The sequence below is a fragment of the Aristolochia californica genome, unplaced genomic scaffold (genome assembly GCF_029961685.1).
Source record: "Aristolochia californica isolate CCGP_79_NKW_82.1479 unplaced genomic scaffold, dmAriCali1.0.hap1 SCAF_11, whole genome shotgun sequence".
NCBI lineage: Eukaryota > Viridiplantae > Streptophyta > Magnoliopsida > Piperales > Aristolochiaceae > Aristolochia > Aristolochia californica.
Genome location: NW_027181782.1, coordinates 7,991,827 through 8,008,383, shown reverse-complemented (window position 1 = coordinate 8,008,383; position 16,557 = coordinate 7,991,827). Strand labels below are relative to the sequence as shown.

At 38.6% G+C, this 16,557-nt stretch overlaps 1 protein-coding gene across 1 annotated transcript in view; it reads left to right on the top strand.

The window, feature by feature from the left end:
• Positions 1-16,557, top strand: part of LOC137944148 (transcription initiation factor IIB) — a 46,837-nt gene that overhangs the window by 27,783 nt on the left and 2,497 nt on the right. Inside the window, exon 5 of the mRNA XM_068789697.1 lies at positions 16,408-16,537. Within this exon, the coding sequence (XP_068645798.1) occupies positions 16,408-16,537 (130 nt within the window). The remainder of the gene's footprint in view (positions 1-16,407; positions 16,538-16,557) is intronic.

The window sequence follows — 16,557 nt, the reverse complement described above, 5'->3', positions numbered from 1 at the left end:
CTATGAGGAGGGATTCTAAAAGTGTAATCTCATCACCCCGCTTGTTGAGTTTTTTAAGAGAGTGTGTATGTCCAGAAATTGCATAAGTCTTGGAGGGCTTTATGGCATAAGCAAATACTGCATCTCCATTTATTTCTTGTCTTGTTTGACATCGAAGACGATAATATTTTGGTGTTTGTTCAACAGGTGCTTGGAACATTAACCATTCATTTCCTAGGACTAAATTGGCTCCTGAATTAATTGATGTTCCTACACTGAGTAGTGAAGGAATTAAAAATCTTTCGCCTCCAATGTCAAGGTGAATTTTTCTTGCTTCACAGGGAAGCGTCAGGCTTTCTTTTGAATCAATTGTGACTCAAGGTGGTTTGGGAAGAGGTTTCCATGGATTTTTTGGAAGTAAAGCATGTCGGGCTAGACAAAATATACTTCTTGTATCGACCAGAGCATGAATATGAAATTTGATATATCCGGGTAGTTTTAAAACAACCGTGATATAAGAATTTCCAGTGGCTACATGCTCAACATTTATTCGGATACTCATTCTTCGGGTCTAGAAGAGTCCGACATATTTTAAGAATTTTCCATTTCGGATGATTTTGTGTTTATATGAAGTTCATAAACTTTATCTTCGGATTGTATGTCATTGTAATGACATATTTCCAATCCTTCCGTTTCGGCAAGTATCATATAAGTATTGTATTGCCATTTTTTCTTGTCATTAGGACAATCTCTAGCAAAATGTCTTTTCTTTTTTATAAATCCAGCATTTGCATTTGCCTGAAGGTTTCCCTTTGGGCAATATGGATTGGGATTTGTTTTCTGTAGAGGATTTCTTTTTCAGAAATATCTCTTTTTTGGGGAGTATTTATTATGAAAACTTCTTTGAATTTTAAATTTCTTTTTTGAAAACTTCTTATGATGCTTTTTTTCTTTTAAACTATTGTTCTTACAACCATAAGCTCCTTCACTCTTGTTCTGTTTTGAACAACAAAGTATTTGTTTATACGCACGACTGCTTTTCTTTTGAAGTCGTTGCATTTCACATAGATCGCAAGCTTGTCTTGTATAAATCTATATCTTCTTCCTTGAGTATTTGCTCGTAGGAAGACTTCCATGGAATTTTCTGGGAATTCCGGATTATTTTGCCAATATTTTGCTACATAGTCCTTTTCATAGTGAGTAGCAAACGGTTTTGGCAACTTTGAATAGAAGATGGTCAGATAATGTTTCTGATGTTCTGTTTTGAGTTTGTAGCAATAACTTGCAAACTCGCAATAGTATTTTTCATAGAAACAAATATTACATATTTGTAACTTGTTGAGTTTTTGTAGCATCTCTGGACTTGTTCAAGATTTGAGACTTTCATTCATGGCTTCTAGGGAAGGGTGAATGCCTAGAAACTCTTTTGATACTTTTGCTACTATAGCCTTTAAAATTGCAGCAATGGATGTAGATCCTTCTGGTTTGGTCTTTTGGTTTTTAGGAAGATTATCCCACCAATTGGCAACATTGCCTTGTAGGGCATGGGTAAAGAAGTTATATGCTGAATCCTTATCCCAAGATTCATGCATATTTGCAGCATTGCTCATGCTTCTTTCCCAGTCTTTAAGGATTTTTTCTCCATTTTTGGGCAGTCTAGATTGAGATAAAATCCGAAAGGATTAATGCTATCTATAGGATGATGTCCTTTATTAGCTTTGTTTGGATCAACAAAAGTATATTTTGTTGAATATCTTTGTCCTCCTACGGGGACTTTGGAATGAAAATATCTGTTTTGGAAATTATCCTCAACAACAGAGTCTCTTTCTCTAGAAGATTCAGCTTCAAAATTTCCTTTAAGCATTTTAAATCATTTACCAAGATCATCTGCAAGTTTGTCTTTTGCAGAATAATGCCCTTTCTTGGCAGTTTCAATAGCAACGTTGTCTTCAGAGTCCTATGGTTCTTGGTCACTTTCTTGTTGCTTTTCTTTTTGTTTATTAGAGGATGGTTTTTCCTCTTGAATATAATAAATTAGTTGTTTACCGAAAGTATTATATTCGGCATAAACTTCATCGTCTGTAGATGATGTTATACTTGAAGCTATCTTGAAACCTGATGGTTCGGCATTTTTGTTTCTAGGTGCTATGCACACTAATTTTTTAAGCCGTCCTGTTATGTCAGGGAGACCTAAAGGTAGTGGAGTTTCTAAATCTGTTAGATAGAAAAACTCTTTCATTTTTTGGAGTCCAAGGGGTAAAAGGATTTTTATACCTTGAGTTCATTGTTTTAGAACCTAAGTTTTCTTTTAATACTAAGATTTCTTCTAAGATGTCTTGTATTTTATCTTTGTTTAGATTTTCTAAACTTTGTTTGAGTTTTGTTAATTCTCTAAAGAAAACAGGACTTGTCCCTTCATCTACCTTTTCTAGAATTGATTCTAGAATATTTTGGCATTTTAAAACTTCTTTGTGTCTGAATTCATTATACAAGAAGTTTACTTTGGTGTGAATGTTGTCTACTGCGACTTCTATTTTTGTTAGAGTCTTGCAACAAGATTCTAATGTTTGTTGGGAATGAGTAACTATTTTTTGTAAGTCACTATTTTGTACATGAGCCAAAGCTCTTGTAAACTGATTATGTTTCGTCATCTATATGGAGTGGAACATAGGCATTTGGCCTGGGGTTTACTATTCCTTCGATTCTGGAACTAGTAGAAGCTCTACTGGTAGAGGGTCTATTTGGTTCAAGGGAAAAGCTTTTCTGGTGTTGGTGATTACTAGTTTTTCTTCTATCGCTTTTATGGTTTTTAGAGATAGAGGTAAATGTCTTGGTGCCATTGGTTGGACTACCCATTCCGTTGGTCAAGTTAATTCTTTTGGGTAAAGTTCTTCGACCGTTATACTTCTTGAATATCCAATGTTTTTGGATAATTCTGTTATTTTCTTGGAATCTTTAACTGGAACTTTTCCAGTATTGAGTCCTCTTGCTACTACACATACGAGTATGCGCATAACTCTTCTTCTTGGTTGAATTCCATTTTTCGACCATTTATCGGTATAGATTTTTAACAACAGTATCTTGGATATATTTGTCATCAAGATCTATTTGAAGATTGGGCTAGATTGTAAAGGATACGGGGCTTAATCCTAAATTTGCTCTTACTCCTCCTAAAAGAGCTTTTTTGAAATTGTTTTTTACCGAATTATCGACAATTGCTTCAATAAAAGGTAAATTTTTATGGATTCGTATTAAGGGGTCTAACCCTATACGTACTAATCCATAATGAACATATTTAAATATTTTTAGCTTTGCTAAGTCAGATTTTGATAATAGTCTATAGCAAAAGGTACCGGAATCAATATCTTGGATTTCTACTGATAGTTCCTTTTGGAAGACAAAAGATTTCTTTTGGAATTCAATCCAATCTCTGTTATAGATTTCAGTAATCCTTGGGATACTAATTGTCCATTTTTGTCCACCCTGCATTAAATTAGGATGTTCTTCGTATTCTCCACTAGTTTCATGATGAACATGAATATTTTTTTGGAGCGATGTATAGTCAATTCCTATAGGTTCCGTCATCTTAGGAATTGTAGACAAGACACAATCTCATCTAATTTTTGGAATAAGACTATCAATAGTCGTTTCAATTGATGAATTGATTTCTGCAGTTTTTAATTTTCATCTATTTGTATTATAACAACTTGAATTTCTTCTTTACTAGGTTATATTTTTAAAACTTTAGCTTTTAATTCTTTAATTGGTTCTAAAATTTGAGAATTTTTAAGACCATATATTATTTTTTTGTGTCAACATACTTTCTCTTCCTGAACGACACACCCAAGAGGTTGCTCCATATAGACACATCCAAGTTATCATACAAAAAAATATTTTTAATATCAAGTTGACATAGTGGCCACCATGTGTTGACTGTGACAAATATCAAAAGCCAACTGAAGATAGACAAGCAATAGGAGAAAAAGTCTCAAAAACATCGACCTCCTATGTCTGTATGTAGCCCTTGGCTATCAATCTACCTTGTATCTGTCAAAAGATCCATCCTGCCTATACTTCACAATATATACCCACCTATAGCTAACAACTATAGCACCAATGGGCAGGTCATACAATTGGTAGGTTCCTCTGTCCAGTAGTGCCTCCATCGCAAAGGGCAGCTTGTTGGCCCAGGTGGCTTCTCGAGAGGGAGTGAATTGAGATTATGAATTAAAAATTTAACTAAGCTAAACGTTCATATAAGTTGTGATCAATTTAAACGCATAAATCTCGCTGTGCATAGAAAAATGATATAGATAAACACATTTAACACACATGCACACAAACAAGGGAGATTTTTTTTTTATCGATGTTCCCCTGTTGGTAGTCACTATCCAGGAACCCTTGTTTGGAAAATTTCCACTATATGCTCTAATAGCTTGATTTTTTTTTTAAAATAGTGCTGAGTTATATTTAAAGGCTCACAAGAGCAAGATTACAAGGAGGGGGAGTCATCCCAAATAATGAGAGATTGTTGGGAGGTTCTAAATTTAGCTAGTCTATCAGCTAAAAAATTGGCTGGCCTAGGAATGTGATTCCAAGTAGAAGAAATGGAAGATACAATATCTGCAATAGAAGAAGTGATTGACTAATGCCGTCAAGGGGGAGAGGCTGAATTAGAGCACCAGCTTATGACCATTTTAGAGTCTCCCTCAATCAGCAACTTCCCTTGAAGTCTGTCTTTGAAAATCTTCAACCCAAGATAAAGAGCATTCACCTCCACAGTGGTAAAATCTACAGTACCCACTTGCCCATCATAGGAGAAGATAGTCTCTCCATTGTGAGTTCCTAATAGCTTGAAATTACAAAGAGTTTTTGGCACTCTTAAGCCACATGTGATCTCAATTACACGATTTCTAATCTTGCAAGAGATTCAATACAAAGGACTAGACTACGGCTTTAGTCAAGCACTCCTCTTCTAGATTCCTAGTTCTAGAAACTAATTCCTCTAGCTTTCTAGGCACTTGAGAACCTATAAAAGAAGAAATGAAAATACAAAAGTAGAATAAAAACTTACAATTTCTTCTTAATGTGGGAAACAACCCTTCTCCAAATGAAAACCAAGCTTCCAGATGTTTAAGCATAAATGATTGAAGTGAAGGAGCTTGATGGAACTAAGTATGCTTTGGAGTAAGATTTAGGAAAATGAAGGTTTTTCTCTCAAAGAGGGTAAAATTGGAACTTTGATACTTAAATTAATTTTGCAGAGTTTGGGTATGCAAGTAAAAGCTCAACTCATCGTCCTCAAGATGTTTGAAGGGGTATTTATAAGTTTTCCAAGTAAAGCTAGCCGTTTTTTGCAAACGCGTTTGCAAAAAACAGACTTTACATTGATTGATTAGTATAAATTGATTGATTGATCAATCGAGTGTAACAACTATTTTTCTGTCAGAATATGTCTTATTGATCGATTGTATAATTGATCAATATCTTCCTGTTGGATATGATATTTTAAGTTGATTGATCATTGCCACAGGATGATCGATCAATCCAAATTCCCTCTGGTTGTGTAATGCAAGTATAATTGATTAATAAATTTCCTATGATCGATCATGCTTTATGTCCCTGATTGACAAGATTCTGTTTGATTGATCAATCGTGTGGGATGATCGTTCATTCCATGTAAATTTTGCTTGCCTAGACAATATTGATCGATCAATCCAAATGGGATGATCAATTATTCATTATAGCATGATATGGCCATGTTCTAGATGTTCGATCCATCAACTAAGGTTGATCGATCTTGCTTTATAGTCTTAGCATGCACACTTTTGGATGATCGACCATTGGCAGAGGATGACTGATCATTCTAGTGCCAGTTCTACTAAATTGACTTTTAAAGCATGAGAATGAATTCCTCTTAAGTGCTCTAACATATTCTAGAAGATATGTATGGTGTTCCTAAACATGTTTATAAACTATGTATGTCCTAAACTTTTTTCACAAGTTCTAGTGATATTTTAAAACCTTTGTATGTGATGATTTTGAGCATGGTTTTGAAAACATGAGGTGTCCTAAAGCTCCAATATATATATATGTGTGTGTGTGCGCTTAAATATTAGAATTTTGGATGGCAAACTAGTTACATGACTAGAGTTCTTGCGATTTCTAATTTGGACTCGATTCTAAGTCTTCAATTCTTCACTCATTTTTTTTTGTAAGTTCTTCTTCTCAGCAGCAATCTTCAAGGTCGTTTTGCTTTGGGTCTTGACTTGGTGACTTGATTTATCATTCTCTTTGCTTGAGCTTTGTCATAGACCGCATAATGTAGGTGTTGGAAGGCTTTGTGTCTAATCACACTAATAATGCCATTAGTGTGATTATACTGTTAGTTGTACAATTTGAAACTACTCATTTTGTTATCATCAAAATATTAGAGACCAACATGATTTTTCCATAGGTCTAACACAGCCTGCGCAAATGAAGGAATAGTGCAAGGGAACAAGGACATAGCAAATTGTTTGTATTTGTCAGATAACGACTCAAAAGAAACAAAGTTAGACAAAGGATGATGAGTACTTTTGCTAACACCTTTTTGAAGGGCAATGGGCAGGTGTAGACACTTACCTCAAGATCAATAGACAAAGAGGATTCTTGGTCCGGTGAGAGAGGGAACAAATGTATCATTAGTCACTCTTCTTCAGTGATATAACTTTAGTGGTTTCTCTGCAGTAACATCAAGGATCGGACTAGGAGCCTTCTCCATAGGAGTGGGGGTAGCAACCTCAGGAATAGAAATGGGTGGAGACATCTATAGAAGATGAAGAAAAAAAGGGAGTATCCTAAAAATGTCACATCTGCCATGATAAATGTCTTCTTAGTTGATAGACAAAAGTATTTATATCCTTTCAGTTTGCATGAGTATCCCAAAAAAATGCATTTGATTGCTTGAGGGGACAATTTGTCCCTATAGGTACCAAAGACATGTGCAAAACATACACCCAAAAATACAAGGAGACAATGAAAATAAAGTGATTGATAGCAATAACAACTGTATAGGAATTTTTCCACCGATGACTGAGGAAGGCATTTTGTTAATGAGAAAACACACAATGAGGACAACACCACCCCAAAAATTGCGTGGATGGCACCTGGGAAGTGGCTGGTTACTACGAAATCGAGAGAGGAAACGGAAGAAATTTTGGGGAATAAGAAATGGCTACAAGAAGAGGAACTATTTGCGACGGAGTGGGAAACAACTCCGGTAGGGCAGCCTCTCGGCCCTTGGGTTTCAATCCGTGGCCTACCAATCGAACTATGGAAGGAGGAGGTACTCAGTAAAATTTTTACTTCCTTCAGAAAGATAATACAATGGTCGGAATCCACGGCGGATGGCTCCAAACTGGATGTTGCGATGGCTTTCGTCGACCCCAATTGTCAATGGAGAGAGGCAGACTACCAAAAACTGAGCTTGGGTGAAGATTTCGTATGGCTAGAGATGTCTTTCGGGGAGCTCGGTGTACTGCGGCCGCCGGAAGGTCGCCGGATGCGAAAGAGAAACACCATTCCGGAGACTCCAGCCAGCGTGACTCCGGGACGAGGTAACTTTGCGTATACTCAACGGAGTTTCTCCACTTCAGGTGAGTCAGCGTCACTCCCGAGTCATGACTCACACAAAAGCTCGAATGCGAACTCAGAGGGGAGTTTTTCGAGAAGCACATCGATCCCGGAAAAAGAGGTACGTCTATCAGCTAAAGTTAATTTGATTTCTGATTCAAAGTTTGAAAAAGGGACTCTGCAGCCGAGGCTTTTAAAATTATTTCGAAACCCCAAAAAGCTACCGAGGTTAGCATGTCTGGGCTCTCTCCCGGGTTACCCCACACAGCACCCAACACATCACTCACGGACTCCAATGAGCAATGCACTCATTCCCTCCTCACTTTAATTCAAAATTCAAATCAAAACAAGGAAAAGGGTGTACCGAGTACAGATACATTTTCGGAAATCGTGTCCCTTCAAAATCCAAAAATAAAATGCCAGCGTATCCCGATAAAAGAGCCTGGTTCAGAAATCGAGTCTGACACTTCACGCCTCTCGGATAATACTGGTGTTTCAATTTTTTCAAATTCCAAGAATACCCTCTCCCCTATCTCTGCGTCTTTCTTTTCATCCAGACCCAAGTTTACCCAACAGAAACTTCCCTCCACTCATCCCGAGATTACAGAAAGGCAAAAACAAAAAGAGAAGATAAATTTGAACCTCGAGCCAAGAGCCTCTCATGCGCGTCAGCCCGAGGAACCAGTAATCACATCGGGCTTTGACGCCTCAAGCTCAGATTCAGGAGAAAGTCACGAATCCGTCTTTTCCCCCGACTTTTGTCTCTTTCGGGGAATGGAATGATCATTCTCAAGGAGCTACTCTAAGTCTTCTTCAAATTCCTGCCGAGCAAGGATCAGACACGCAGAGAAAAGAAAGGTTGGCGAATTTCACCGAATTATCAAGCACTCAAATGGAGACTGATCAGGCAGAATACCCAGGCCAAGGAAAACTCCCTAACAGGGTTCCAAGCTCTCCCCCTCTACGGAATACTTACCAGAGAAGTAGAGGAAATCTGGAAACTAATTTATCTCAGAGAGAAGCTACTAGCCTTGCTGTAAAAAAGAATATGGATCCGGCTCCTTCTCCCACTGACAGAGCTAAGCGTATTGTGAAGGAACCTCACATGGAGAATAAAAAATATGATGAAGAGACATGGAAAAATATGATGGAATTGGCACGCCTAATGGGCGTGATGTATCTAGAACAGCTGAATGGGGACATTGCGGCGTTGGGAGTTCATGGCCGGGGTAGCAAATGATCTTGCTGTCTTGGAATGTCAGAGGGATTGGCACTACCCGGAAGCGCGACATGATATCAAGTTACCTATCTCAATTCAAGCCTTCAATTGTCATATTCCAAGAAACAAAGTGTCAAAACATGACAGATGATATTGCCAAAGAACTTTGGGCGTGCCCCTCAATTAAGTGGGCAGCGGTGAATGCTATTGGCCACTCCGGAGGTATCTTTGTTGCATGGGACACGACAAAGTTTGACTCTATTAATATCATGGAAGGTCGTTTCTCTTTAGGTATACAGTTCAGAGATCTCTCCACTGACAGAATTTGGTGTGTGGGTGGAGTATACGGTCCAACTAGTTACAGGGACCGTAGCCTACTCTGGGAAAAGCTTAGTACGCTTCTGGAGAATTGGAATTTCCCATGGCTCCTTGCAGGGGACTTCAATGCCATCAGATACTATCATTAGAAGAGCCCCCCGGCTTCCCGCATTACAGCCTCTATGCGAGGCTTCTCAGACTTCATTGGGGGGAATGGTTTGGATGAGATTCCCTTATCCGGGAAGAATTACACATGGACAAACAGTCAACAGCAACCCGTTTTATCTAAATTGGATTGGTTCTTGGCGTGTAACAACTGGCTGTAGATGTTTGGAAATGTTACTGGAAGAGTTCTGAACAAGGTAGGCTCAGATCATTGGCCTATCTTGTTGACATCAGTTTTTGAAAAATGGGGGCCCTCACCTTTCCGGTTTGAAAACTCTCGGTTAATGGAGGAATATTTTGAGCCTCTTATTGATGGTTGGTGGGATGAGGGTCCGAGTCTTGGTAGAAGGGAGTGGGCATTCCCCCTAAAACTGCGCTTCATCAAAGGAAAAATTAAGGAGTGGGCCACTAGTCGTCATACCTCTTTGGTTGCTGAGAAGGGTTCCCTCATATCCCAGATTTCGGCTCTGGACTTGGTGGAGGAACAAAGGTACTTAACTTCCGATGAATTTTCGCTTCGAGTCTCTCTCAATTTTAAGCTCAACACTATTCTGCTCCAAGAGAAGGTTCGATGGAAGCAAAGAGCCAGATTCAAATGGCCAAAAGAAGGAGATGCAAATACCAAATTTTTTCATGCCGTCGCTTCGGCAAAAAGGAGATCCAATCGAATTACCTCATTATGCATTAATAATGAGGTAACGTCGTGTCGGATCTCAATGACTAACGAGCTGGTTAAGTTTTTTACAGAGTTATACTCGGAGGAGTGTACCAGCAGGCCGAAGCTTACACATTAGCTTTTCTCGCATGTCCACAACAGCGGCAGCACTAATTGAATCTCCTTTTTCTTCGGCTGAAATTGAGCGGGCCGTCCTGGGCATGGAGAATGACAGGGCACGGGGCCCAGATGGTTTTAATGGGGACTTTCTGAAAAAGTTCTGGGCTCGTCTGAAGGAAGATATAAGTGCTATGATCCACGACTTCTTCAGAAACGGCATCACATACCGCAACATTGGCGCGTCATTTATCACATTGGTTCCGAAAAAAGCAAGTGTTGAGAAACCTGAGGATTTTCGCCCCATCAGTCTTGTTACGAGTGCATATAAAATCATTACGAGAATCTTAGCACATCGTTTAAAGGCAGTGCTCCTCATCGTCATCCACAGAGGTCAAGGCACTTTCCTTAAGGGGAGAGAGATTCTAGATTCCATAATGGCTGCACACGAGCTTATGGACCATTTCAGACGTAATCAGGACCCAAGAATCGCCCTAGAGCTTGATCTTGAAAAAGCTTTTGATCGAGTTAATTGGATCTTGCTTGATGAAATAATGGAAAAAATGGGATTTGGAGAAAGATGGCGATTTTGGATTAGGAATTGTGTGGGTTCAGCATCATATTCCCTTATACACAATGGCTCGGTATGTGGATATTTTAAAGGAACCAGGGGTATTCGCCAAGGGGAGGACCCTCTTTCCCCGCTCCTATTTAACATAGTAGCAGAATTCCTATCCGCTATGTTCTATTCAGCGGTCAACCTTGGATGACTATCTCCAACAAGTCCGCACCGGGCTTTTAATATTCCGATTCTGCAGTACGCAGACGATACTATTATTTTTGGAGTTGGAGATATGCACAGTGCTAGGAGGATAAAGGCAGTATTGGGACTTTTTGAAATAGCATCTGGGCAAAAAGTTAATTGGGGGAAAACATCTCTTATAGGATTTAATGTGGACCAGGAGAACCTTGCAGAGATGGCAAGTTTATTTGGTTGCTCTACTACTACACTTCCTGCAAAATATCTTGGTCTCCCTCTCTTTTATGGGCGTATTTCTCAGAACTTATGGAACCCGATGGTGGAAAAAATTGAAGCTCGGTTAGCAACTTGGAAGGGGCAGCTCCTCAGCAAAGCAGGTAGACTGATACTCCTCAAGTCATGTATTGCTGGCATCCCAAACTATGCGCTGTCCTTTATGCCTTGCCTATTTTCGGTATGGAAAACCATGGATAAATTGAAAAGAAGATTCCTTTGGAGAAGTTCGAGTGACTCCTTTAAATATCACCTGGTTAGATGGGATGAAGTATGTTTGCCTAAGAAATTAGGTGGACTAGGGATTCAGAAATCAAAAGAAATGAACAAAGCCTTGCTTCTTAAGTGGATATGGAAGTTCAACACAAATTCATCAAACCTTTGGAAGGATATGGTTCATACCAAGTTGGGCTGGAATTCTTTATGGTGGATGTTTGGGGGAAATCGGGGCTATCCTCAATTTGGAGATCTCTTTATTTACTTCTTCCAGATTTCTCCTTAGCTTGTAGATTCTTTGTGGGCAGCAGCAGGTCTCTTAAATTTTGGGACGATTGGTGGACAGGACAGGAACCGTTGAGAAACTCTTTTAGCAGTCTCTTTCTTATCTCCACTCAAAGGGAGATAACAGTGGCAGATGCTTTCGAGGGGGGTGAAATATAGAGGCAATGGAAGCAAGTCGTTTACTGGATTCTTTGAATCATGTCAGGATGATGCCTTCTAATGCAGACAAGCTAATATGGTGGCCTGACAAAAGCGGCAAATTCTCAGTTGCATTTGCATACAGACACATTAATGGTTGGGACTCAACGCAGAGCGAGCATGATATATACTTTGTGTGGCGTCTCTGTGGCCTTCCAAAGGTAAAATTCTTCATGTGGAGTGCTTGCCAAAATAAGATCCTTACAGCGGATGTGCTTCGAAGAAGGGGTCACCCCTCTATAGACCTACTATGTCCTTTTTGTAACATTGAAGAAGAATCCGCCAGCCATACCCTGCTATTATGCCAGTATTCTTGGAAGGTTTGGACCTCTATCTTTTGCAAATATGTATCTCTGCAGATCTGTTCTGTTTTAGCAAGTCAATCTATGGCTATCCCCTTCTTGGGCTCGGTAAAATGATGCTATCAGCATGTGTCAGTTTTGTGCCATGGGGGCTTTGGAATGAACGGAATAGGAGGCGGTTCGAGGCTAAATTTGAATTTGAGAAAAGTGTAGCGGAAAAAGTGACGGGCCAAATATCCACCTGGCTCCTGACGAAAAAACCTTTCTGCTCTTTCAAGGGCACTTCCATTCGTGAAAACTGGAGCAACCTAGCAAGGATGCATTTGGGGACCAAGATTCAAGTTATGAAAGAGTGGGCGCCCCCGGAGGTTGGGTACTTAAAATTGAATTTTGATGGTTCTTCTCTCGGCAATCTGGGGATCACAGGTTTCGGCGGTGTGATTTCGGACTCATTTGGCAATCAGTGTATTTCTTATGCGGGTCCATTAGGCATCTCCGACTCAACGTCTGCAGAGCTACATGGTCTTCTCAATGGGCTCCGGATTTTCAAAGATAAATGCAGTGGCCCAATTCACATTGAAAGGGATTCCAAGGTAGTCATTGGATGGGGCCATGGCACTTCCTTTCCGCCATGGAGGCATTGGGAAATTTTCTAGGAGATTTTAGAGATTACCACATTATTTTCTTGTATTTGGTCTCACATTCCGAGATCTGCAAATTCGGCAGCAGATGTGCTTGCCAAACAGGGAGCATCTCTTCAACATCTTGTTGTTAGGGATTTGCTCCCTATCTCTTTGTAATTTTTCGCCTTTTTAATGAATTACATCTTTATAAAAAAAAAAAAAGATTTCAGTACATTTATATGGAGAAGCATGGTGTGAGCTAGTTTCATAAAATTACGATTTTTACGTGGAACAATACCATTTTTCTGCGGTGTAAAAACACAAGAGGACTGGTGTATGATACCATGACCTTGACAAAATAAATCAAACTTTTGATTCATAAACTCCAGGCCGTTTTCAGTGTGAAGTACACGAATAGAGGTATCAAACTGATTCTTCATTTCATTATAAAAGAGTGTAAATGCATCAAATACTTTAGATTTCTCCTGTAGGAGATACACCCAAGTACATCGACTAAAATCATCAATGAATGAAGAAAGTCTTGGCAGTGGACAAGGCTCCCAAACATCATAATGAATAATATCAAATGAATGATTGCTTTGGGATTGGCTTGGAGGGAAAGACTTCTAGTGATGTTTTCCAAATTGATAGGAGTCACACTGAAAGGGAAGACGACGGAAATGCTGGAAAGAGCTGAATCAATTTTGCAGGATATAAACTTTGTAGGAAGTACTTGAATCAACTTGATAGATGACATAACTGTAGCTGCCACTATAGAGGTGAGACCACAAAGTGCATTGCTTATAAAGTATTTGGTGAGTGACTCTACACATAATATAATCTACCCCTTTCATGCATGGAACCAATCATCCTCTTCGTCGTAAGATCTTGAAAAATACAGTGAGAAAGGTAAAATGTTACAAAACAATTCATTGATTTGGTAATTTGATTAACTGACAACAGAATGAGAGGGAATTTAAGAACAAATAATACAAATCGAGGTGACATAAATGTTGATAGAACCAATGTGCCCATTCCTTAAATTGAATAAAAAGATCCATAAGCCAAAGTAACATGTTTAAACTTAGTTGACTCTTTTAAATTAGAGAACAAAATGGACATACCTGACATGTGGATAGTAGCTCTTGAATTAAGGATACAATGGAGGATGGATGGACATGAAGAGCAAACGTACCTGAATTAGCAGTATCATTGTAGGAGTGGAGGACTGAGCCATAGAAACAGAAGAGGAGGCAATAGTCAATTGTGCCATACTCTGAAGCAACTGTTGCATTAAATCAGATGCTCTAGGTATAATGTTCAGTCTAGGCTTAGTGTACAAATCAGTGCTCTCATGAGCAAGAGAGTTGGCCCATGTAGGTTTAACAAATTTCGCTCAACACTTGTCAGAGAAATGATTGTTGTGGCCACAATGCGCACATTTATTGTCCGACCTATTATCACCTCCGCTTGTATTTCTACCTTGACTATCTTTTTCTTTGCCTCTAGTACTTCCACCTCTATCCCTAGATGTCTCTGAGGAACCCAGAGTATTTATTGCTGATACTGAAATACTAGTCACATATTTACTTCCCTGGTCTATAATAGCATTCACTGCTCCCAATACTCTGCTAAAAGCTGTGGATAAGGATTGAACATCTTTTGTGGCTAATGGTTGTGCCCTAACAGGGTCAAATTCTGGCCCTAAACCATCCTGAAATTTTGCAATGTGTACTTGTTCATGCTGTTTTCTTGTTTTCCTTTCATCAATAGTAAAGGGATGGAAAACACTTATCTTCTGCAGTATACTAACTCACTGTAGTATTTAGCGACAGACTTCTGACCTCTTTGGAGCTAAACATTCTGACATACAGTTCATAAACATGTGACGAGTTACTCTCTTGAGCATAAATAGACTCTAAGGATACCCACATCTTCTCAGTAGTGGCACAGTTCATAACTTGATTCTTTAATTTGGAATCAATGTTGTTAATCACCCAGGTCATAATTTGACTGTCCTCGGTTTCTCAATCATCATTCAAAAGGATGAGAGGGTCGTCCCTAATGAATTTAGACTTCTTCTTGGCCTTCAAGTATAGTTTAATTGATCTTGACCAACCATGATAGTTCTGACCTCTCAATCTCTCAGAAGTAATAACCTCACGACAATCAGCCGATACAATACAATTCAACCCCACTTCCCGCACACTTTTACAAATCACAGTTATGTGGGTACCACTTCGAAAATTAAGGTTAGGGCAAACATTGCAATGTGTGCCAACCACAAAAGTTCACCAGTCCAATTCTATGCAATTAAATTTGCATAAGCCACAAAAAACACCAATAAATAGGGCTGGCTTCAGTAGGGTTCTGGATGATGCAAGCTGAGGACCCAGTATTGGGGTGCACACAACGCAAAAAGAGTAATTTTTCATTCAATAAATCCTCATTTGGCAAATAGTATCAGAACTGCCAAACAGTAGTAGAAGCTATCTTATGGCAGAAGAAGAACACAAAGGTTCAGATTTTTATTAACCAGTCAAGGCAGATTTCGAATAATCCCCGTTCTAGGAAGTCGCAGGCTACAAGGGAGAGAATTGGAGAAGAATAAGGCCTTCCAACCAAGATCTTCTGTTCTGATACCATGAAAAAGTGTGAAATTTAAGAGTATAGAGAGAGAAATTGAGAGGGAGAAAAAAGGGGGAAGAGATGTGAGAAACGAGAGTTTTGGAAAAACTCTTCTTGGGGGCTGAGCTTGACCCCCAGCCCTTTTATTAGTGATTTACAGTTCAAATTACAGAAATGCCCCTATACACCTTAAAAATCACTTATACCCTTATATCTCCCTACATACTTCTTCAAATTACATGAAGATAGGACTAGGGACAATTCTAAACACATAGAATAAGAAAATGTAACTGCTGGACATTACAGTAAGTGCAAAATGATGATATTGCTCTTCAATGGATTTTCTAACAATCAGTTATTTCCTTGTCAACTTTTATATAATAAAAATCAATTACAGCATTTGCCAATAGAGTCTGCAGTTCATGGATGATAATAAAATCTAGTTATTCAAGCATTTCTATTAACTCTCTAGAGGAAATTATTTGATCTTTTAATTGTATACCAATATACTATCCGTTTATTCAAATTCTTGAGTTGCTCTGTGTTTATTTTGATAAAAAACAAGGATTTTACATTTTTTTTAGTAAATCCCTTGGTTTCACTTTGTGAGAGGGGGCAAGTCTTTTCCCTATGTTTGCTTTTGTATTCTCGTTCAGAAAACACATATATGATGCTTTTGTAATTACATTAAATTGTTACTTTTTCACTTTTGATAAAACTTCAAGTCTCCTGTGCTTGTTGTATGCTTGAATAGAGGCGTTAATTAATATATTTTTCTGGTGAAAGCAGCACTTGACATTGTGCTAAGATGTCTTTTTTCCTTTCATTGTGTTGGTTCAACTAGTGAATGCTCTGCAATTCTCACTGTGATTTTTGTTAATTAACTTTTTTTTATGAAATTTAGAAATAATGTTTAATTTCAGTATGTGATAGAATTTTTTTTATTTGTGAAAAGTTAGAAATAACTTTTAATTTCAGTAGAAAGCTTTTGCTTTTTATTTCCTCTGAACATATTTTAGCCTATTTTATGTATTGATATTTCAAATTCTCTGTAGGACCGGGCAAATGAGATATACAAGAAGGTGGAAGATCTAAAGTCTATCCGAGGTAGAAATCAAGATGCTATTTTGGCTGCTTGCCTGTACATTGCTTGTCGACAAGAGGACAAACCTCGCACTGTAAAGGGTACACCTTAAGCTTGAAAC